The sequence below is a fragment of the Suricata suricatta genome, chromosome X (assembly GCF_006229205.1).
Source record: "Suricata suricatta isolate VVHF042 chromosome X, meerkat_22Aug2017_6uvM2_HiC, whole genome shotgun sequence".
Lineage (NCBI taxonomy): Eukaryota > Metazoa > Chordata > Mammalia > Carnivora > Herpestidae > Suricata > Suricata suricatta.
In genome coordinates, this window is record NC_043717.1 from 10,136,178 (window position 1) to 10,162,267 (window position 26,090).

General features: G+C 36.3%; 1 protein-coding gene across 1 annotated transcript in view; it reads left to right on the forward strand.

Annotated features, from left to right (window-relative positions):
* Positions 1-12,863: 12,863 nt before the first annotated feature.
* The window catches only part of GLRA2 (glycine receptor alpha 2), a 171,496-nt gene continuing 158,269 nt past the window's right edge, over positions 12,864-26,090 (forward strand). The window contains exons 1-2 of the mRNA XM_029931013.1: positions 12,864-13,458; positions 15,637-15,770. Of these exons, the coding sequence (XP_029786873.1) occupies positions 13,391-13,458; positions 15,637-15,770 (202 nt within the window). The 5' untranslated portion in view covers positions 12,864-13,390. The remainder of the gene's footprint in view (positions 13,459-15,636; positions 15,771-26,090) is intronic.

Below are 26,090 nucleotides of genomic sequence, written 5' to 3' on the forward strand. Positions count from 1 at the left end.
GGGGGGAAGGGGGAAGACAGGTGGTGGTGATGGTGGAGGGCACTTGAGGGGAAGAGCACTGGGTGTTGTATGGAAAACAATTTGACAATAAAATATTATGGAAAAAAAAAGAAAGAAAAAAAAATAAATAAAAGACATTTAAAAAATATAAAAAATAAATAAATAAATAAAATAAAAACTTGTCAGTGGCCCTCTACTCCCTCTATTATTTTCTCTGCTCATTTTCACCTTCCTTGATTTTTCTTTTTCCTCTATCCTAATGTGGTATCATAGTATAGCTTTAATCAAATTGATCTGGGTACTATTGCCTATTCTCAGGAGTAAGATTTTATTTTTTGCCTTACAACCTACTTTTGTCTGAAATTAATATATACTATTATTTGTTCATATCTACCTATTTGTATAGCAATTTCTATGTTTGCTTTTTCTTTCATCTCACACCTTCCTTCTGGACTCATTTTCCTTTTTCCTGAAATAGTCTTTCACTCTAAGTTTTACTTTTCTTTTATTCTTTTCTGGATGTTTCATTGTTAGTAAACACTCTCAGTTTTATTTGTCTAGAAATATATGTATTTCACTATGTTTTTTAAGAACTTACAGATATATAATTCTACATTGACAGTTATATTCTCTTAGTATACTGAATAATTCATTTCATTGTCTTCTTTTCCTTTTATTATTGGCTAAGAATTCAGCTGTCAGCCTAATTATTGTCACTTAACATTTTTTAATTGATTTCTGACTAATCTCAAGGTATTTTCTCCTTACTATTTTGTCTTTAGTTTCACTTCAGGTATAATTTACTTAGGTGTGATAATATTTCCATTTATTTTTTTGAATTTCATCAGAACTTCTAATTCTGATGATTCAAGTTTTTCATCAATTATGAAAAATTTTAGCCATTGCTTTTTCAAAAATCACTGCTCCTGAAATCTATCATTTCTTTGAAACTCCTGCTTGACATTTATTAGATCTTTACTCTCTATCTTCCATGTATCTTCTCTTTCAGGTTTTCAAATTCTTTGCTTCTTTGTGCTGTTTTCTAGATACCACTTTTGGTCTGTCTTCCAGTTCAACAGTTATTTCATAACTTATATCTAATAAGGGCTCATTGACTTTTAAGTCTAAAGTACTATAATTTTCATTTCCTGATATTCTATTTTGTTCTTTTAGAGTTATTTATTTCTTACTCACCTTTTGCTTTTGTAATTGTTAAACATAATTAATGTTTTTATTTCAAGTCTGATAATTCTAACATCTGAAGTGTTTGAGTGTCTATTCTATTACCCATTGCTTCTCCTGGCTCTTACTTATGCATATCTTGTTTTGTCATATGTTCTGTGATTTGTGTTTGCCAGTCATATTCATTATAACTTTAGCTGAAGGAAATCTTTAAGGTGTATATTGCAATTCATTTCCCCCAATCAGAGTAGCTTTGCTTCAACCAGAGATACTTGAAGTCGCCAACTTAGAACAACTTTAAATAAATTCTTGGTTTGAGCTGTTTGGCTTACAGAGTTAGGGTCACAAGCCTATATGATGTTTTCCCTGTGGTTACAAATTTTTTAGAAATGTTTAAGCTCAATTTTAAACTAAACTAAACTAAACTAAACTAAACTAAACTAAACTTAAAGTCAAGTTTTTGATTGGCAAATGTTTCTGTGCTATGTCTCCTTTTGTATGGCTTGTATAGAGGGTCTCCAAATTAACCATCTACCTTGTCTGGGACCTAAGCTTTCTATCTTATTGTCCCTGCCTGCGCCCCCCCCCCCAACAAGCTGCCAATAAAACTGAAGCCATTAGTCTTGAGGATCAAAAGACATTCTAGAGTAGCTCCTGCCTTCAGCATTTGAATTCTATGTTCTTACTTTGGATCTCTGAGGATTTTTCAATGTTTATTTATTGAGAAAGAGACAGAGAGAGCACATGCAAATGGGGAGGGAGGGAGGGAGAGAGAGAGAGAGAATCCTAAGAAGGCTCTATGCCATCAGCATAAAGCCTGATGTGGGCCTCGATCTCATGAACTATGAGATTATGATCTGAGCTGAAATCAAAAGTTGGTTACTTAACTGACTGAGCCACCCAGGTGCCCCTCTAAGAATTTGTTTTAGTACATGGCCAGTTCAATGTTGCCTTTAAAAACACAGTTTATGCACATGCTGTAGGTGTTCTATATTCAGAGGTTTTTTTTTTTAGTCTATTTAATTTTATTTATTGCTTGAATTAGAAGATAGACCAGCACTCTGCAAATATTAATACTAGTAATCCTTTGACATGGCTGTTGGAGTTAATCTTCAAAGACTATTGCCCAGTGAACCAACTTTTTAGTATCCACACTCTAGAGAAACTGAAACTGAGTTGGCCATGTGTAAGTATTAAAATGCAGCAGGAGGGGTACCTGGGTAGCTCAGTTGGTTGAGTACCAACTTTGGCTCAGGTCATGATCTCATGGTTCATGGGTTCAAGCCCTGTGTCAGGCTCTGTGCTGACAGCCAGCTCAGAGCCTGGAGCCTGCTTCGGATTCTGTGTCTCCCTCTCTCTCTGACCCTCCCCTGCTTATGCTATCTCTCTCTCTCTCAAAAATAAATAAAACATTTTTAAAAATCTTAAAAAAATAAATACAATGCAGCAGGAGTGACACAACATGACTTCTAAGCCTATGTCATAAGAATCCTTTTAGCAATGTCTTCCTTGTTATCTTGGAATTGGAATGCTCACTGTTGGGACATACCTTTCATAAACCAGGCACCAAAGTGAAAGAAGCCCAAGCCTCAAGGAAAGGCCATGTGTAGGTCTTCTGGTTAACCATTCCAACCGAGTTCCCATCCAGTATCCAATAGCTGAAATCAAGTACCAATCATGTAAGGAAGCCATCTTGGAAGTCTTCCCAAATGAGTCCTCAGACAACGTAAGCCTCAGCTTCCATACAACATCTTGAGATATCCCAAACAAGAAGTTCCAGAGGAACACACTCAACCTATGGAATCTTGGGAGATATTAATAAGTTGTTCTTTTAAACCATAAAAGTTTTGGGGTAGTTTATTACACAGTCATACGTTACATGAACAACAGTCAAATCTTTTTGGATTAGAAGCCATTTTGTTTCTTTGAAGTGACTTTGCAAATCTATGCTGTGATATGCTATATTGATATCATAAGGCATTTTAATTTCCAAATTCTTAGAAGGGGAGCAGCTAATTCTTGTTTCCATATATGATCTACACACATCATTTAAAACAACTGTTTATATGACAGTCACATAGATAATTAAAATAGACAGTATTTACTCTAGCTATTAATTATTTAAATGTGAATGACATATTAAAAACCTTAGAAGATAATATAGGAACACATCTTCATAATATCAGTACTGATACTTACAAGACAAAGATAGCAAAGATTATAAGAGAAAATTAACTACTTTTATCATCTTGATAATATCAAGAAAATAAAAGGCCACAAATTGTATAAAGATATTTGTCAAACATATAACTTGCAAAGGATTGCTATATAAAATAGTCTTCACACATAAATAAGGAAAAGGAAAAAACCTAATTGAATAGTTTTCAAAAGAAATGCATTTCACAGATAAAACATAAATGGCCAGTAAACATATTGAAATGTTACTCAAGGTCATTATTATTAGCTAGATAAATGCAAACTAAAACCACAAAGAGGTGCTAATTAACATTCTCTGGATTGGCCAAAATTATGAAGTCTGACAATGTCAACTATTAGTGAGGAGATAAAGAAATTATAACTGTTCTACACTATAGTGAGAGTATAAATTATTACAACATTGTAGAAAACAATTCGGCATCATCTAATACAACTAGGACTCAATAATTCTCCCTCTAAATTGCATATGTACAGCAGAAGAAATATATAATAATATTATGCAGTATTATTTATCATAGCAAAAAATCTGGAAACAACCCAAAAGCCTATCAGCAGTAGAATGGATGGATAAATTGTGGAATGCTCACAGAATGGAGCAATGTAATGTGAAAACGGATGAATTCTTATTATGTGTAATAACATAATATTGACCAAACAAAGCAAGCCACAGAAGAATACAATCTCATTTAATTTAGGTACAGTTTAAAACATGAGAAATTAAATAATATGTGTGGGTGTGTGTGTATGTGTGTTAGAATAATAAATCAAAGCAAGAAAATGATAACAAAATAATCAGGATGGAAGTTAACCTAAGAGATGGGATAGTCCATGTATATACTATTATTAAGTAATTATTATTCCTTAATATGCCATTTTCAGAAAGCAATGAATATGTCAATTAGCAGTGGAACTGATTAGAAATGGAGCATAAACCTGGGGCACCTCGGTGGCTCAGTCAGTTAAGTGGCCAACTTTGGCTCAGGTCATGATCTCACAGTTTGTGGGTTCGAGCCCTGCATCAGACTCTGTGCTGACAGCTCGGAGCCTGGAGCCTGCTTCTGATTCTGTGTTTCCCTCTCTCTGTGATCATCCCCCACTCACGCTCTGTGTGTCTCTCTCTCAAAAATAAATAAATATTAAGAAAAAAAAAAGAAATGGAGCATAAACCAAAGAAGCCTAAGAGATAAACTAAATCCAATCCAAGGAATGAGTAATGAGAAGAGATAATATAAATATTCAATCTCACAAATGGGTATTATGATTTGGAGATGGCTCCACCAGTCTATGTGAGAAAGGTTCTACTCAACTTTTTCACATTTCAACCATACAGTCAGATCCTATTCATCTAACTTCATGTCGATCATGCAGCCTTCCCAGGCAGCTTATACACTGCTCAACCTACATGGCTTACTCGGCGGCTCGACAGCTATTTTTTTCATTCTTGTTTATGTATCAGACTCTGAGGTATTATAGAGTTAGTATGTCACATCCCTGATTAGTAACGTATTTGGGGCACTGACGACATTAATTTTGTGAGCCTGCCAAGCTAAAAACCACAGTTTAGACTGTTTAGAATACATAGGTGAATGCCACATCTTGAAACTCTTGAGTGTCACTAAGCTGATATCTTCCGATGATACCCTGACTTAGAGCCCCACTTCTATAATATTTTTCTCACTTTACATATAGACCATAAGTCCCTAGATGGTGGAAATAATGTCTTAGATTACTTTACCTTATCTTCATAGAAGTATACAGTGCTTTGTATCTAGTAAATGCTCGATCATTGCTTGTTGACTGGATGATTGGCAGGACTGTTGATTACCTATGCACTATCCCCTTAGCATCTATGCTATACAACAATAATAAAAATGTCATCATTGAATATAATGAATGGAACTACACTTCAACTACCAAGTGATAGTTTACCTGCAGATGGAAAAGTGTTGCTATTGTTCAAGTCAAAATAATTCACCTTTTCAGGGCACCTGGGTGGCTTAGTCAGTTAAGTGTCCAGCTCCTGATCCTGGCTCAGGTCATGATCTCATGGTTTATAAGTTTGAGCCCTGTGTTGGGCTCTTTGCTGACAGAGATTGGGATTCTCTCTCTCCCTTTCTCTCTGCCCCTTCCCTGTGCGCTCGCTCTCGCTCGCTCTCTCTCTCTCTCAATAAATAAATAAATAAATAAATAAATAAATAAATAAATAGGGGCATCTGGGTAGCTCAGTCAGTTGAGCATCTGACTTTGGCTCATGTCATGATCTCACGGTTTGTGAGTTCCAGCCCCACATCGGGCTCTGTGCTGACAGCTCAGGGCCTGAAGCCTGCTTCGGATTCTGTGTCTCCCTCTCTCTCTGCCCCTCCCCTGGTGTCACTCTGTCTTTCTGTCTCTTTCTCAAAAATAAACATTTAAAAATTTAAAAAATAAATAAGCTTAAAAAAATTAAATAATTCACTCTTTCAAACTCACCTTCTTTTCAGCCTTTTGTGGACCAAGAGGCATTTTATCGGGAGGGGGGATAAACATTAATAAAGTCAATAACAAAACTTTAAAATCTGAGAACTCTTCAAAAGACATTTTCAGCTAGGGTATCATGATAATGAAGGTGATATTGAGGCAGTTTTCATGTCAGTTGCAGAGCCTAGGAGAATTCTAAGACAAGTGATATAGTTAATCTTATTGTTATTCATTATTTTCATCTTTAGAATTGTAGCAAAGGAGGAACCTTTCTAATACATTCAAGTGAGATTACATTTGATTTATCTTCCAAATTATTGTTTGCCTACTTGATGTTTATGAAAAGAAATGCTGCATTTCTCACATTAGCCAACAGAGAAGCAATCACTTGTATGAATCATCGCTGGAAATAGAAATTGTTTCAAGTGTTGGACTCATTTGTGGTCTGTGAACACTGAACACTAATAAGCAGGAGAGCTCCAATCCGAAAATGATTTTTCTGACTTCTAAGTAATGTAATCCAGAAATGCTCTGGATAGACATTCAATTGTGTGCACGGAGCCTGGAGGAGCAGTGGTTTCACATGAAGACTTCATGGCCTTGAAGCCTGTCTCTCTGCATGCAGAGCATCTTTATTCAGTCCACAAGATGAGGAAAAGAGAAGCAAATTGAATTTCTAAAAACGAAAGAGAACAAATGCACGTGAATCAGCTCTTTGGGCATCCTTGCTCTGGGGACAACGCTGGCCATTGCAAACTGCTATAAATTCATCAGCACGAGTGCTGCTGGAAGCCTGCACAGGTCAACATGCAGGAACTATGTTTCAGTTTTCACCTTCCTTTTTAGATTCTTGAACTCCTAGCAACGTATTTAATCCAGCAGAGTGGACTCTATACTGTGCCTTTCATTTCCAATATGACAATTGCAAGGGGATAAAAGAACATATGGGCCAATGAGCGGCCATGAAAGTTGAGAGTCATTTGTCGACTCTGCAGTGGTAACTTGGCCATCTCACATTTAAGAGAGATACTTTCTACCTGATCCCTGAGATATTATATATAATCAAAGAATGGCAATCATTAATCACTAATCTCACAAACCACATGATTTAACAAATATCATAATGAACATGCATGTCAGAGGGCTTTCTCACCCAGAAATTCATTCTGATCTAGGGCCCTATAGTGAGAGAAGGGTCCATCCAAAGTAAGAAAATCTCTTAAAATTCATAAAGTGCATTCCATCAAGATGAAATTGACTTTATTGTTCTCTGTGAGGGAGCATCCTCAAGAAACTAAAGATTTGGTAAAACAACTTCTTACCCTGCCTAATTTGCCTGAAACCTCTGCATCTTGGTTGGTGTCGACCGTAAATTAATAAGCCCTTTCTTAATCCCTACTTCACCTTTTCAAGGGGAAAAAATGCCCATATTGAAAAGGATCATCTCCCTGCAGCAAGACCCGTAAGAGTTCACAAGGAGATCTGATGTCAGATATTGATATATTGGACATCTTTGAACTCTTTTCATAAGGAAAGACCTTTTAGACTCTTAATATGGGCTTTTCCTTTGTCATTTGTGGGTAATTGGGTCTCAATATAATGAGCATTTTAGCCCTCAAGAAAGGGTGACTTACTACAATGGAATCATAAACATAATGATTAAAAATAGTTTAAAGATAGGTATATAGTAGGTTTTCAGTGACTTGAAAAATAAGATCAATCATACATATGATGAGAAATATGTATGAGTCTGCTCACTTGGGTAGTAAATATAGAAAGTATGACTTTGTCACTTAATCATGTGGACTCGGGAAAACTGATCAACTAACATGAACTTTAGACTCCTCATTGGAAAAAAATGATGATTAATCATTGTTTTTGCCTATCACATAGTCTAAGTATTTTGAAAACTGTAAAGCATTGTGCATGTTAGAGGCTTATCAGTGTTAGTAAATGACACCGCTATTCAAATAATACCAATGTTTACAAGACATGTCTCTATTTGTTTATACTATATAGAAATTTTTAATATATATCATCATAGAGACCAAACATTGTATATTGATCTTTGTGACATTATAGGTGGGTCAGAATCATCTCTTTTCTCTGATAGGAAGAGTACAAAATGAAGGTGCCACATGCCTAGTTGTAATTTGGTGATTTAGAAGCATAGATGCATTAAACTTCAGGATTCCATTACATTGCAAATAAGACCTTTTCTAAGCTCCTGAGACTTGCTGTGCTTGAAAGTGGAACTGTCTGAGGGATAAAGTCAAAACATGAATTTTAGCAGTCCAGATATGCTAAGGACTGAGATTAAGAGCCTAAAACACATTCTGAGCTATGATTTTATATGACTTTCAAGAGTATTCCAGGTAGAAGTATTTTATATAGCAATATTATCATCTGTATTTTACATATTATGAAGAAAGAGATTCAGTGGAATTAAATGGCTTGCCCAAGGTCACATAACTGATCAGTGTTAGAGATGGAACCTGAATCAAGGCCATCAGATTCCTAGTCTCTTACGTGTTTTTATCTCTTACATTCTTATCTCATTCTATACACTCAGGAGCCGCTGAGCTTGGTTTCCTTTCAAATAATCATAGTTCTTCATTTTTTATTTATTTATTTATTTATTTTTAAATGTTTTATTTATTTTTGATACAGAGAGAGACAGAGCACGAGCAGGGGAGGGTCAGAGAGAGAGGGAGACACAGAATCTGAAACAGGCTCCAGGCTCTGAGTTAGCTGTCAGCACAGAGCCTGACGCAGGGCTTGAACGCACGAACGTGAGATCTGACCCGAGCCGAAGTCGGAGGCTTAACCGACTGAGCCACCCAGGCGCCCCAGTTCTTCATTTTTTAATTCCCTGGCAAGTGATTTTTGACAGAATTATACATATTTAAGTATATTGTTTTGTGTAAGCAATACTTCTGGGTGCATTTAAAAAATTATATCCTAATCATCATCAAAACCATTGTGATTATTGTCATTATCAGTGAATGTATGAGGATATAATGATACCCTAAAACAGATGCTGTCCCTGTCCATTACAAAGCTCATTATTTAGGCAATTAATCTTAGATATGTATACATGCAATGGTGATAAACTCTGTGAATCAGAGTTGCTGAGTACTAAGGAAGACTGTAATAGGAAGAGTTGATAGGTCAGGGAAAGTCTTCTTGAGGAAATAACACTTGAGCAGAGGTTTAGAAAATAAGTTGACATTAACAAGACAAAATGGGAGGCCTAGGCACTCTTTGGGAGTAAGCAATATGGTAAGCATGGGGACTAAAAAGATGCCAATATGGTTATAGGGGAAGAAATGAGATGAGTAGGGGAGGAGGACAATGCAGATACAGGCCAGACCATGTGGAATTTTTAGGTAATGTTAAGTCGTTTTTTTGTTCTACCCAAAGATCAATGGAAAATTATAGTGTTAATCAGGGTGTGTGATATCATCAGATTTTTATTTTTAAACAACCAATCTGGTTAGAGTGTATAGAATGTGGTGGTGGAGGATCAGCTGTTTCTTCAGATAGACTAGTAAGGTAACTATTGCTACAATGCAAAGAAGAGATAAGGAATGCTCAATTGGGGTTGTGGATGTTGATATGGAGAGAAGTGGACAACTTGGGAAACATTTGAGAGATTAAGTCAATAGGGCTTGATAAGGAACTAAATATGGTGGGCGACAGAGAGGGAGTCTTAGAGATTATGTGTTGGTTTTTGGTTGGCAACAATAAAACAGGCCCAGTATAATAGGCATGAATTTGGAGAAAGTATTAAAAGTTTGTTTTTGACATGAGGAGTTTGAGGAGCCTTTGAGACATCCAGCAGGAATTATTTAGGAAGTAATTGGATGTACAGGTCTAAACAGAAATATATATTTGCATGTCAACTGTATAAAAGTGTAATGGAAGGTGTGGATGTGCATAATATTGTATAAAACAGTGTACTATGAGAAGAAGAAAGAACCTAGAATATAGTCTTTAGGAATTCTAACTTTTATAAGCCAGGCAAAGTAGGACATGCCTGCCAAAAGACAGAACAGAAGGCAAGCTAGGAGTGCACTGTATCACTAAGTCAAGGGAGGAAGGTATTTCAAGAGAGCAGGATGGTGGTTGCTAGGGACAGAGGAGAGGGGGATATAGGTAGCTGCTAATCAATGGGTATTAAAGCTTCAGTGATGCAAGATGAATAAGTTCTCGAGGTCCACTGTAAAATATTGTGCCTAGAGTTAACAATATTGTATTGCACACTTAAAAATCTGTTGAGAGAATACATATTAATGTTATATGTTATTACCACAATTAAATAAAAATAATTTTAAGGAAAGAAGGGAAAAGAGACCAATAATATTAAGGGCCATGAAAATGTCAAGATGACAACACAAAAACATTTTTCTTTGGCCTTAGTTACAAGGAACTCATTGGAAGACTTAGAGCTGTTTCTGTGGATCAACAGAGTTGGAATCCAAATAGAAAAGAGCTGAGAAGTAAAATGAGAAGGCTAGACTAGATATTCTTTAAAGTCCTTTCCAACTTTAAAATAGTAAATGCTGTGATTTCATGCTGTTGGCCAGAGCTTCTCTGTCACAGGTTCCCCTACTCACCCTACTCCTGATTAGTAAAAAGACTCTGCTGTTGACAGAAATGATTTGCAAAGACTATATTACTTTGAGTATCATTACAACCTCAAACAAACTTGAGACAAATCATTCTCTTCTACTTTTACATATATATTTTTTCTTTTGAAAAGAATCTTGAGCATACAAAGTCTTATATGACTTTTTCCATAGCATCAATTGAAGAGATATATTTCCAAGAGTTGGTTTTATTTTTTTGGGTCATAATTGCAGGGATAAAAGCAGGTCTAGAGTTTCCATGTGGATGAATTTGGAAGTGAACAGATTCAAAGCTGCAGTCCAGGGATGTCACACTGCACTATACTATTTTCCTTTTAAATTGAATCACTTTTAACTGACAGGGCACCTGGGTGGCTCAGTCAGTTGGGTGGCCAACTTTGGCTCAGGTCATGATCTCACAGCTCATGAGTTTGAGCCCCGCATCGGGCTCTGTGCTGAAAGCTCAGAGCCTGGAGCCTACTTTGGATTCTGTGTCTCTCTCTCTGCCCCTCCCCTGCTCATGCTCTGTCTCTCAAAAAATATTTTAAAAATTTAAGAAAAACTAAATTGAATCACTTTTTCTGGGCTTTGGGAGCTAACAGAACACATCCAAAGAATTAATTTTGTATGTAAGCAGAATGCTTGGGTACTGCAGCTTTTCATCTAAAGAGAAGTTCCTATATTCTCACTGTCTTGGTAGGACAGAAATCTGATAAAAGGTCATATAGATCACTGCTACTCAAAGTGGGATCAGTGGACCAGCAGCATCAACCTCAGCTAAGAATTTGTTGGAAATGCAGAATCTTGGGCACCACCTCAGACCTACTGGATTAGGATATGCAGTTTAACAGAACCCTCAGGTGATTTATATTAACATTAAAAGGTGAAAACTTGTAATTTTTTTCTCAGGATCTACTTTTTAAAAATATAGAATCCTTTGTTATTGTGCTATGATATTTAAATGGATCCAAGGGCAGATTAGTCATTTATGGACTAAAAACTAATCATATTTTGTTTTAAAATTAAAACCTGCAGTTGAGTGCCAAGGTGACTAATAAGATACATTTTACAGGCAAAAAGTAGGTTACTCACCCAACTCATGGCAGAACATGTGTTTTTCATTTCCCCTTACCAGAAGCTGCTAATTATTTGCACTAAGCTATTTACCCTTCTTTGTTTTATTAATAATATTTGTGGGGCACCTGGGTGGCTCAGTCAGTTAAGCATCCCACTCTTGATTTTGGCTCAGGTCATAATCTCAGGGGTTTGTGGGATTGAGCCCCCCCCCCCCCATCAGGCTCTGTGCTGACAGCATTTAGCCTGTTTGGGATTCTCTCTCTCCCTCGGCCCCTCCCTTACTTTCTCTCTCTCTCTCAAAATAAATAAATAACCATTAAAAATATTTGTAAATTTACTTTGAAACAGTAAGATTACCTGTCATGCTTTTGTACAGGATTTATAAACTTTCATTATTTTCTGTCTCTTTAGCCAGTTTAGGAGAACACCTACCTTTTCTTGCATGGCCCTCCCTGGTAATTAACATCTGGAATGGACATATGAAAAGTCAACCTTCAGTCTCACCTTTCCTTCTTCAGTTTCTTACCTGAAGCCTTACTCTAACCTTTAATCAGGGCAGAAAAAGATTGCTACTGCCCCCTGCTGGCCTATTGTATTTTTTCCTCCTCTACAAATCGACTTGAAGAGGATGCCCAAGGATTCTGAGCTACTGAAGAAAGCTCAGCGGAAGGGGCTTTCCCTAGTAGAGATGTAGAGATCTTTTGGGGAACAGGCAGCTAAAATCAAAGGAAAACACTCAAAGGGTGAGGAAGGCATAAAGGGCTTCTAAATTAAATTATCGATCCTCATGAACCTTTTTCTGCACATGGACCTCTCTATGCCAAGGAAATGTCCCCTCCTCTTCGGCACAGGACTCCTCTTTTGCCTCTAGGTTCCACGGACAAGGAATGAACTACCACTCCCCAATTATAATTTCAGTACTCCAGATTCTGTTTTCTGTCTCCCCCAATTTCCCTTTCTTACAGATAGACCGTATTCCCTTTTCTTTTCTGCTTCAAACTCCCGCCTCACCCACCCACCGACAGACTCGCATTTCCAGGGGGTCAGACCCTAACCTCCTTCACCCTCCCCATCTACCCTGACCTCCGCTCTCTCCTGATGGCCATCGCCTCCCCGTTAGCACCCTTTCGCTGAACAACGACTCACTCTATGCCTTTGAACATCTGGCTTGTCCCCTCTTGAATGCCTCTCCCCGACCCCCGCCCCAAGCGACTGAAAAAGGAAACATGCGCACTTCAGAGCTAGGAGCTGTCCGAGTGCTGAAATTTATAGGCTGGGTAAGATCACGTCTCCGTCTCTTTCTGTAGCTCTCATTCCAGCACAGGATCTCAGCAATTTTGCCCTCTTCCCCGCTGCCTATTCCAGCGCGCAGAGTCCTTTCTTCTCTCTCATTTACAACTTCTTTTAAAAAGAGAACATTTTCTAGAGAAGAGAGATTTGCTAAACAGAAAGGACATAAAACAAAAGCCACAGCAACCCGACTTCCAGCATGGCATTGTCACCAGCCCCCTTTGCATGGTGATGCGATTAAGGTAGCGGCATTTTTATTATTCAGGAAGAGCAGCTGGGGAATCCATCAGTTCTAAGGCTTTGTCTTTCCTTGGTTAACTGATGGTCCTGAGCCCCGGTTTGACCTGACCATGATGCCTAGGACTGGCACTTTTTGTTTTTTCTCAGCAAACTGTACAAACCCAAATCTCTTTTTGATTTTCAAGGAAACTAGATTCCTGCCAGACTTCGAATCTGGACAATAAATAGATACTCTGTCCTAGCTTCTTTCTGGAATCATTTCGGGAATATTTTCCACAAGAATCACAGAAACAGGAATGAACCGGCAGCTAGTGAACATTTTGACAGCCTTGTTTGCATTTTTCTTAGAGACAAACCACTTCAGGTAGGTGAAACGACTTTGCATGCTGATATTTTCCCCATGAAAACTGTTTGAAAGAGAATGTGTCATATAGTTTTTATCTTTCTATGCCCTAGACCATATTATTTTAATTTTACAGAGGAGAATTAGATTTCTTTTGTTCTTTTAAAAGGTGTAATTATGGGGGGAGGGTAGTAAATTTTCACAAAGGCAAGTTTTAGGATGCATAATCCCACTCTGTGCATTTCAACACATTTTTACAGCCAGTGTGATATTACGGCAGTCTAATGAGTTGCATGCTCTTTACATTTCCAGATAATGATGATTTTTTTTTTGCTTTCAAATTCTTCTTAAAGTCATTTAAAATGATTATGGGGTGCAATGCTTTCCATGTGGTGGAAGTGATTTGATTAATTTGGTAGGAGCATGCTCATTTTATATAAAATATAAAAGGATCCTAATTCTTAGTCAACTTGAAACTTGTATTTCAGCAACTAGATGCATACTATGAGGACTACAATTCAGGAAATTTCTTAAAACATCAAAAATATTTAAAATCTCATTTTCCACTATATTCCACTGTTCGGTATACTTGGAAGTTGAATGCCTACCAAAATTTAATTAACATGACATCTTTGTATTTATCTATGCATGAGAAATGGACTATGCATAATTAAAGCAAGTGGGAAATCATTATTTGCATGCTTGCATTTTCTATCTAATTTATAAATTACCAAATCAATCGATACTTCAAAACATCAGATAATTATTAGCAAGTGAAATAGCCATCCTAATGGTAGAGGTTCTAAGACAGTATAGAGATAAGAGATTTTTATACAACAAAGTGTAGGAGTCTTCATTTAATTTTCACCAAATTTTATGGTATTTTTTCCACAGAATCAAGAGAGATGGAACATATAGCAATAATGCTATGAGTACTGGGGAAACCCACTATGTTCCTTTCAGGTTCACACCTACTATGATTAAGAAAAATTGTAGGTTGGGTTTCATTCGAATCATCACCATCATCATCATCATCACCTTCATTACCACCACTACCACCATTATAATCAAATAATATTTGATTAATCAGATGAATCTGCATATGGGAATGTGAGTATTTTTAGATGATTGTATCAATTTTTAACTCCTATGAAATGTTTAAATCCTCCTTGCACTTAATAGTTTGTATTTAATACTACTTTGAAAAACTGGCAAAAATGTGTTTTCTCAGTGATATAATTAATAAGATTATTTGTTAAACTATTAAAAATAAAGCTTGTAAAATATTACAAAATATTATGCTTCAGGGAAGAAATAGACATTCAGTCAACCACTATGTATTGTGAAAGAATTTCATCTCACTACAAACCAAATAGGCTCTTTTTACAAGCCCTTTAAGGAAATTAATAACATGAGAAATTTTCCAATCAACATTTAGTGTTTTTGATAATGCAGAAGACAAAATGATTTAGAAGTTCTTTTTCATGAATACTTTACTGAAGAGTCAACAATTTAACCACTAGTATATAAATAACACCTGATAAAATAATAGAAGTACAGATACACTTATTGTTGACCTATTTTATGACAAAGATAAATGTCCAGTGAAGCTTTTCTTTTAGACAATGCATTGAAAATTATGGGTAATTGATAGCTGGAATAGAATCCAGCAGGTGAGAAAATAAGCAACAGAATGATTAGGTCACTGTTTACTTTCTTCTACCTATATTATTATATACTTCTGATAAAAAGTAGAAGACTTATATTAAGGGATGAAATGCTGGAAGAATTGTTTGAAAGTCATGGGGGAATGATTTTAAGACAATCACATTTTAAAAATTACCATCTTCATTTCATTATCATCATCTTCATTTCTCTGATAACTCTAGAAAGAAATAGCTTCAATATATATCCGTGAAATCTATAATATAAGCTATGCATGTTGTATCATCTGAAACATCTTTATAGCTACAGCTTGGACATCTGGGAGATATGAGTCAGGATTTATAACTCTCCCCATTTAAAGTTAACTTTAGAGAATGTACAAGTTCAGAAGCTGACCAAAGAGTTTGTAATTTTCTTTTCCTTCTTACAAACATATCAAATATATTAACAAAACATGATGTCAAACATTCTGTGGGCATCGGTTCTCAGGCAATGGGAGTGGAATTGTTGCTAAAAAAAAGTTAATGTGTTTAGGACGGCTTACTGCAAAGACCATGACTCCAGGTCTGGAAAACAACCTTCACAGACCCTATCGCCTTCAGATTTCTTGGATAAATTAATGGGAAGGACATCAGGATACGATGCAAGAATCAGGCCAAATTTTAAAGGTAGGTCCCATTTAAATTTATGTTAAGTCTATGGGAAATTTAGATGTTTGAATAATCTGAAATAAGTGTTAAGGACTTTTTATTATAAAATGGAAACAACAAGTATAGTATTCATTTCACTTTGGCATTCTTTTGAACTAGCCAAAATTTAACAGTTTAAATTTTACAGATTGTTTGCCACCTTTGAAAACGTTCCTCATTTTTATTCTAATCCACAAAGAAAACTAATGTCAGAGATTATTGCTACATTCCTTATTTTAAGTGGGAGTGTGACTAGAGATGAATACAAGAGCAAATGACGGATTTGACTTATATGAATGTCTAACAGGATTCATAGAAGATTCAATGGTTGTTCAAAATCTTTGGTTTTCACTTTGAATACCTACTCCCAAACTGAAGTTTAAATCTCAATATAAAACATGCCATTTTACACACTGGCAGGCCTCTCTCATTTTTCAACATTGTGACAAGAGGTTCTAATTGAATACATCATAAATTTTTGGTTTCCTCTTGTTTAAACATTTTAATTGTTTATTTGAAATTGCTTATCTGAAATTAACAAAAATCATAGAATTGTAAAGTGCACATGTCAAAGATGGTGGATACTTTCTTTGTTTAATTAGAAACAAACCGAAAAGTTTGAAGTTTTTATTTGTTTAACATTATGAAAATGTAATTAATCATTTGTAGAAATTACTTTATATCTATTTATTTTTATTCTAAATAAGAACCAGTTAAATAAATGAATTATTTCTGATGCTTTAATTTTTAAATACATATTGTAAATGACAATTGAATTGAATAATTTAACATAATGTGTTGTGAGGTATTTATAACATTTTATAAGAGAAGAATCTTATAATATTCTAGATATTATGTCATAACTCATGCATTGCTTTGGTTTTGCTTATTAGTGATTTAATTGGATTGCTTTCCTTGAGTTTTGATTAAGTTTATTTATTATTGGCAAATATGAGCATGAAAACTAAATTCTAAATAACTTCTTCTTTAAATGTTACACCTCTGAATATACCCAGATGAGGGCACGTTTGATAAACAGATATGTCAGAACTTTGACAAAACAAATATTTCTGATTTATAGAGTATTTCCAAAAGAAAAAACAGAACTAAGTTCAAAGCTTGATTCTGCTGAAAACAATTTTCATGCTCATTCCATTTCATGCTAATTTTGTGGTCATTGCTTTGGAAGTCACTATTTGAAATAAAATCCTCTGAGTAACAAGTTGAGAATGAGCTTTCAATGGGACTGCTCATTCATACATTTATTCACTTAGTCATTCAATAACTTTTGAGTCTGAACTATAAGGGAGATATTAACTACTGCATGCTTTGACAAGTTGAGAGATGAAATAGGTTTGGGAGTTACTGTCAAAAATTTTAGAGGGGAGAGCAGATGTTACATGAATAAATATATAAATATGTAATATTAGACAGAAATACTTAAGTAGTTAATGGTGAAATAACATTAGGAAGTACAGATGAAATGCTACAGGATCCCACAAATGAAAAGATTATTTTCTATTAAGCTATTCATGGAAAGTTTCATAGAGAAAGTCCAGAGACAGAAAACTGTTTCAAGGTTATGAGCATCTTGCTTAATAGAAGCAATTATTCATTATTTTCTAAAAGTAACTTTTCAAAAGGGGAGAGAAGTGCAGAGAGCAATAAAGCAAACACCCATTTTGCTACTTTAAATGACTACATACAGTGAGCAATCATTTTCATACAGCTTTTTTCCTGTTCTTCTGGGGATGTTACTTTTTGGAAATGATATTTTTCATGATTCTAAAGGATAAATAAATGGGAAGAATATCAAGTATAGCAAATCATGGCCATGTTTTTGACATCTTTCTACTACTTACAGACCTGAGCACAGGATGTTTTAAAGACTTATAAAAAGGAAATGGAGTAGATGTCCTTTAAGGCTCTAAACATTAATGGACATCACTGAGTTTTGCCTCCTTCTCCCTTTAACTCTTCACCTCAAGGAACCCTGATCTTCTTTCATAAATTTTATTTACATGAACCATTTATATCAGATTAATTACCTAACAGCTCCCACAATTCTCTTTACTCTGAGAATCTTGGCTCTTCCTAGATGAAAAACATTTCCCATTATTTTAGACAAAAATAATTTTTAATCCTTGTGTTCCTATGAAACTTTATATGTGTAATATGGTTCTTTTGGATATTTATGTTTTATCAACTCACCCACAATGCATCTGAGAGGGCAGGAAGGTACTATACACAATACACATGAACACACACACACACACACACACACACACACACACACATCGTATAGGGAAAAGAAGTCATCCTTTTCAACAGAATGAGGAAATAAGGGCTGAGAGAGAAGATCAATTATAAAGATTAGTGTTTCCAATTAGTTGTAGTAGAAGCTGAGGGTAGAAACTTTTGAGGGACCAACAAGTGGTCACAATGGCTAGTAAAGATGATATTAGCTAAGCTGAGGAGAAAGAAATAGAGATAATAGAAGGCTAGGAAGAACATTATAGTATTACTGTAGTTGATTAGCAATGTACAAATGAGAAATGTTATATAGTAGGTAGAAATGAAGGGTAGTTAGTAAATGGGACTGTATCTGGAATAGTGGCAGACACCCTATAAATGCTAAGAAATAAATTGGCTATGATAACAATAAACATGATGATGATGATGATGATGATGATGTTGAAAACAACAATAATAAAATTAATAAGAAGACAGAAGAGCAAGTTTTGACCACAAAAATAAAAACAAGAGTAAATATGGGTTGCTGAAGTAAAGGGAATGGCTTTTCTAGATGTCTTATTAAATATTAGCTCTTTTCTGTTTTCCTTGCTGCCATACATTGGGAAGGGAAAAGGAAATGCATATGCATAATTTTTCTTATTAGATGGAATTTTTCCTGCATGCTTTTAAGTCAGTAAAATATTTCATGTCTATTCCATAACCCTGATGGGCTCTGAAAGATGTCATAATGAGCATATATACAAGAAGGTAAATGGACGTAAGCTAGAAAAGGGGAACAGAAATGAATCAGACTTAGGCTCCATAATTGAGAGCCATTCTTAGAAATTGTAAGGGAAAAATAGCTTTTCTGATGTGCTAAAGCACAAGTGTATAAACAAAGTCATGAGTCAGTGCTGCCAATTGTATTCCATCAATAAGATCCATAGAGACCTCGGTCAGATCTCTTCAAGACATAAAATTTCAAAATCTTCGGTTCAGGTGAACACACAAGCTATATTCATTCACAATTACCTGGTTCTGAAACCATGGTAAACATTGATTCTATGTCAACAGAGGGGCCATTTTCCCCACTTGGGTGATTTGTCTCATTGTCAGTTGATTTATCATGGTGTTATTCCATCATTATATCAGATATTCCTTTGTCAGTGTTATTGTATCTTGAAAATGCCACTTTAAACATTAATCTTTTAAGGAGGCCAAATCAAATGCTCAAACCTAGGCAAAATGCATTAGTTCTGATTCAGTATCTTTGAAACAAAGCCTTTATCTATTTTAATGAAATTTTCTTTGAAAATAAAATTAACTTAGAGTCATATCCTAAGTTTCATCCCAATGCGAATAAATAACACTTCACTATAGCATTCATTTTGGAATAGGATCTGGAAAAGATAATGCCAGGAGATAATTATTCACTCCACTTCTTTGTGCATGCCATGCACACTAATTTTTTTCTAAGTCTGGAGACCTAAATTTGAAAGTGTGATGTGTGACATTAAAACCTACATTTGCATGCAATATGGTTTCCTTCATTTTCTAAGGAGTTATCAGCTCAAGAGGTGTTTCAGATACAAGTAGAAATAGATCCATTTTCAAAAAACTAGAGGTTTAATTTTATCCCCTTGGAAATTCTATTGTATGTAGCCAAGTGGAGCTCAAGTTCAAATGTGCTTACCAATCCCTGTAGTGGGTGGCTTGACCACAAATGTCCAGCAGGGACATTTGGGAAGGGTGAGTCTCTCAGTTAGTAAGAATGCATCCCCAGCATGATCATTTCTTTGATCACCCTGGTAGATATGGGGCATCAGATGTTTTGTGAATTCTGAGAAAAGGAACAGAATTCTTGCAAGTATCAAAAGTATTTGAGTGTAGGAAGGCGCTGAAGCCTTCAGGCATCTGAAAGGGTACAGCCATTTTAGAACAAGACAATAGGAGATAAAAGGGGAAAAGGGATTATTGAAATGAAAGCCTGCAGGTAACAAAGGAAAATTTATATATGAAAGTTTCTTCAGAAATGATGCTGATGATATTTTTTTCAATTTAACATTTATTTATTTTCGAGAGAGAGAGAGACAGAGTGCTGACAGGGTAGGGGCAGAGAGAGAAGGAGACACTAGAAGACATAGAATGTGAAGCAGACTCCAGGATCCAAGTGTCAGCACAGAGCCCGACGTGGAGCTCGAACTCACTAGCTGTGAGATCATGACCCGAGCTGAAATTGGACACTTAACCAACTGAGCCACCCAGGTGCCCCAAGATTTTTGAACATCTGAAATCCATTGACTGTGTTACAATTTAGTTTTTCTGTGCTGTATGGACACCAACCAACACTGTTGTATATACTAGGCTGCTACAATGGGCCTACAGGTGCTTGTTGAGGATTCGACATGATTTCAGGGAGGAGGCATGTACAACAGTCTAATAAACTCTGGCAAAGTATATGTTTTCCTTTCCATGGTGACAAAGTAGTATGGTGGAAAGAGTCCTAGACTTGGATCTAGAAAATTCACATTCATTCCTTTTTGAGAAAAGGTGTCTTCACCTTTCCATGGCTTAGGTTTTAACCTTCTGCCTTTGCCCATCCCATTTGAGTCCTTCTGAGCATCAAATAAGATCATGTATCTGAATGATTTGTTTTCAACTATTACGTTTATTGCAAACAATTTGAATTATTATTACTAGTCCCTCATTTCTCTTTTGTAACTGATACTGAAGATGTATCATCAGAACTGACCCTTTATGGTGGTTGGGACCTTATTGTTGCTTGCTTTTTGTTACTGGACAAAAAATAAATAAAAACAAGTCAGAGAAGTTCTAGTACCTTAGAGTGCTACTGCACTAATCAGAACATAGATGCCTTGAGCCTCAGTTGGTTCTCCTTTTATTAGATTAGTGGGAAGATTTCCAACTTGAAAGGGCCAACTCATATTCCTAAATATGTAACAAAGAGGGAGTCATTTCTGGGAAGGAATTATCTTTATCCATTCAAATCCCATCCTTGATTATTTTCCTGGACTCAGTTTTTTACAAGAACCATGTAAAAGAAAGAACCAACTTTCCTTGTCCCTAGGAAGAAGGACCCTAAGTTTAACTGACTGTCATTTCTTAGTCTTTTCTTGTCCAGTTACTGCAGTTGCTAGGGTCACTGCACAAGCATGCAGAATTGATTTCTTATTTTAGAATGAGTATTTTAAAGAGAACATTTAGTCTCTACAGCATGGCAGGTTAAGAGCACTGGAAATGGAAGCCCACAATTTAGTTGTTGAGAATGTATTGCATTGTTTCTTTGTTGATTCTGGGTAACTTCATATCCTTAATTTTCATTACTGAAGGAGCCTAAACATTTTATCCTAAATTAGATCGTGATTGCTGTCCATCTTGAAGGGCAATTTTAGTCCACTTTGCTGACAACCTGAGACTTCATTTTTTAAAAAAAGATAACAGCATAGATATCTGGGTATCTTGGTACTTGATTAGACATTACAATGTGCCTAGTTAGGGTGATCAGGTTTAGAGTGAGAAAAAAATCATCATTAGTTTGTTCTTGGTGGTGTTGAATATGTTTTTTGGTGTGTTGGATCAGACATGTTTGGAATAGGGTCTTAAAAATGGAAATAAAGTTGATCAATCCTCATAAGAACAAGGTTTTCAAAAGTGTTCTGGGTACTCTTTGTGCTTAACACCTAAGAGTCTGTCTTGACTGGGGCAGGCAGCATTTGCTCATTGATTTCTTGAGAGGGCTACTCTGGACACTTGTGACTGACTGCAGACATTGTTTGTCATGTGAGATTCACTAAAAGAAGGACCTGCACAAAGGAATAGGTCTCTAAGTGGTATCCGTAAGTGAGACAGACACTTAAAAATAAAACCACTGGGTTATCCTCTTGGAATCTAGTCTAGCTAGCCAAGCAAGTGTGGTCATGGGGCAAGTACAAGAGGAAAGCTGCATCCTGTCTTGGACTCATGATCTAGCTTGTGTAGCCACCATCCCTTTATGAACATGAATATACCAAATGGTACGTCTGTTTTCCTAACACATTTACCCAGGAGGGCAAAAGAAAGTCGTAGATCAAGTCAAAGTATGGAAAGCCAATAGGCAATTATCACGACTGTGACTGTATAAGTTTTGTTTTTGAGTTCTTTTTTCTTGATGGGAGGGGGGCATATTTTCTTGTAGAATAATAAGCTACATCTGTCCATGCATTTTCAAAGGAGTAGAATACATCTGTAGCAAGGGAGCATATATATGGGCACGAAAATTTACATGTAACAGTTTTACATCTTTATATTGGAGTCTAAACATGCAGGTCATTTCTTTGTTCCTATAATAAATAGTGAGCAATTACTCTGAGACAGGTGCCACGTTACTTGCTAAGTATAAGATGGTAAACAAAAATTTAACTTCTAAGTGTCGGTTCTCACTTCACTAAAAAGTGGAATATAACTTGTAAACTGAATGTTGTATCATCCAGGACCTTTGTAGGAAAGAAATGGCACACTCCAATGGGGTGTGAGAAAGTTTGGAAAACCAGTCTTGAAAGGACAGTGTATTACTCTGGGACTATCAACAACAGACCCCAAAAGGCAAGGGACGGAGTGGTTACCAGGATCTAGAGAATGTGACTAGATAGACAAGCCACTTAATGAGATCTGTAGAGCAACGTACTCAGTCTATGCTGTCCTAGCAGAGAGAAAGCTAGAGAATAAATGTTCTGACCTTAATTTGCTCCTGTATTCCATTTTTCTGTGGGAGCTTCTCATTGGCCCAAACCAGCTAGAAGTTAGAGGGCAAGGCAGCTCAAAGATGAATATCCGAAAGGTCAACTTCCTAAGGTACAGAGAAAAACAGAAAAGAGAAGAGAGTATCTCTGGGAAGAAATGGAAGGTAATCAGCACAAAGCCAATGTATGAGCAAGGTCATCCCTCAACCTTCAAGTGGTGGAGCAGACATCTCCAAAACTGATAATCAGTTTAGAAGGCCTTCCCTTATCTGTCTTGGGAAAGAAGGGAAGTGAGAAAGGGATGTCATTTGGATGTATTATCCCAAGAGTAAGTGATAACTCTAAAAGCATAGAAGAAAGAGGAAGATAATGTAAGGTGATAGTTCTCTCTCTTAAACTGACAAGTGAAAGAGGCACATTGTGTGTGTGTGTGTGTGTGTGTGTGTGTGTGTGTGTGTGTGAGAGAGAGAGAGAGAGAGAGAGAGAGACAGAGATACAAGAGAGAGAAGTGGAGAGACAGAGAGAGAAAGCTTTCTGTGGAGTATATGAAAATAATTAATATAGCTTCCTGTCTATCTAGTATGTTTATATGTTTGCCAATATTATATTGTTGTGCTTTGCCCCATGGTCATGCCCTCTGGGCTCCTCATACCAGGGATGTGCTGCAAGCTTAGATTTGAGCATTGGACTTAATGCTGAGTCTCTTTGGGGCAGCCTTTCTGAGACACATGCTTTCCTTCCGTGCTCATGTGTTCTACGTAGAGCTGAAGAGCGCTAGAGGAAGAAAAGATGGGGTGGAGGTTAGAAGGGTGTGAAGACCAGCAGCAGAGTAGTGTGTGTTCCCAGGAAATGGTGAGGCTGGGGAACAGGTGCTCGTTTTCCACTCCTTGGCTGGTTTGATTACCACACCTGAAACACAGCTACTTATCCTGGCAATTCTGCTACTTTAGGAAAACTCAGAACCATGTTACCACATAATTTTTCTTTCATTTTTAAAACCCAAGTGTATATAGAAGATAATGTAATCTATCTTTTTCTGATTTATTTACATTTAAATACTGCAAGATGTTGATTTCTAAGAACCACTTCACATCTAACAAGGCAGTTGAGATTTCTTTTATCAGGCTTTCTCCTACAAAAAGCATTCTATGCCCCCAAAATGTATTCAGAAAACAAGGAGTGTGTTTATTCAGCTTTGAACCTCACACTCTGAAAATTGAATGATACACACATTTGGCAAACGGCACTATAGCAACTCAAGCTAAATGATGTGATTCAGGATAATTTATAAATATAATATGCAAGTCTCACAGTGGAATTCTGATATTCTACTTTTTCCTTCAAGTTAACTCGGGTTTTAGTACTTGAACATTGTAGAGAGTATGTGAACTCAAAGGATTTAGGACTTAATACAAAACCAAGTGAGCAACCAACCAGATGTGTTTCTCTAACCAACTGTTTCGGAGCACCTGCATCAGAGTCACTGAGAGCCTGGGAAAAAGGCACATGCCTGGCCCCGCACTTCTCCAGCCTCACCTTTTCAGAATTGCTGGATGGTGGGATCTGAAAATATTCACTTGAACAAATTCATAACACCCTGAAGCTTATAGGACTAGAATGAGAAAAGTTTGTCCCTGTATCTGAAGAATAATACCTTCCTTGTATTTTTCCCGAGATCCAGGAATTGCATTACCAAATAAAGGGGGGGAAATCCCTCAAGAGAAAACAAATTCTATATGAGGACTCATGAGGCCTGGTTTTAACTCCAGTCTTGTCAGCTGTGACTGGAGCATGGCACCTAACCTTTCTGGGATTCATTTTTGTCATTTCCAAAAATAAAGGATTTGGACCAAGATGTCTATGTCACTTCTGACTTTGATAGTCCCTCGTCTTTATATTCTAAATTAAAACTCTAGGGTATGTCATTTTATAAATTATTAATTCAACCACAGAAGAGCTTGGATGCATCCAATTTTCCTAGAGAACTGGTCTTTTCTCTCAGAAATATGAATTATGCCCAGATTTTTTTTTTGTAGTTGCCCCTGTCTCATTTTAACTCCCAAAATTTCAAGGATGATCGTTACCTTATGGGAAGACTCTGGAAACTTATGAGGGGATTACTGAAGAAATCAGGCATTTACAATTTTGTCTTGCTTTTGGTCTCAAGGTGGCAAATTCAGGCACAAAGGCTACTTCCGGGAAAAGTACCCGACATGTTCCTTTCTTTCAGCATCTGGCCAAAGATGTTTCTCAAAACACTAGTCCCATGAAATGTTCTCAGATAAGAGGCTTAAGTGTAAAATATGAAAGGTAAAGTTTACAAAACATCCTCTGAGAGAGCCCCAATATTCATTAGCATATTAAAAAGTTTCAAGAAACCCTGCAGCAAAAATAAACAAATATTTTTAAAACTTTTTTTCAAAGGGGCTTATCCTATACTTATTTGATCATGAATTTCTTAAATGAGTAACATTTTTGGGGACTGGTGTTTCATGGAATACACTTTGGAAAATGTGGTCTTGGTAAAATCCATAATTAAATAATTTTAATATTTGTTTTTGAGAGAGAGAATGAACATGAGAGGGGGAGGGGCAGAGAGAGAAAGGGACAGAGGATCTGAAGTGGCTCCATGCCAGCAGCAGAAAGCCTGATGTGGAGCTCGAACTCATGAACTGTGAGATCATGACCTGAGCCAAAGTCGGATGCTTAACCAACTGAGCCCCCCAGGTGTCCCTAAAATCCATAAATCTAAATGAAATCTTTTGCCACGAAAATAGATGACAATGATGATGATGGAAAACCTATGATGCTCTGATAGAAAGATAATATCCATATGACTGAGGCGGTCCCTGCATTCAGGAAACGTGGCTTTCATTTTGATACATGGTCAACATTAGCATCCTGATGCCACAAGAGAATTACTCTATAAGTTAAAATATTATTGCAGGAAATTTATCTCCTGCTTCATTTACATGAGTAAATGAGCAAACAATGGTGTTTTGAAAAAACAAACATTGAAGACAGAAGAAAAGACAGTAGTCAATACAGCAAAATATATCAATCTGATAATCATCTTCTGTTTTAGTCTTTATGATTCCTGAATACTGAATGACAAATATACATCTAAACAAGTAACCTTTAACCTTGAACTAAAGACATTTCTTCAGAAGGATAGGACACACTTTCAGCCCCATATGAAGAATTTCCTTTTAGATTGCCATCTTCTCTTTCAGGCAGTTTTCCAAGATCGATAAATTTTATGGTTGCATAATTTCCATTCCATGTTTGTTTAGAATTTTTTCCCATCATTTCCTTAAAATGAAAA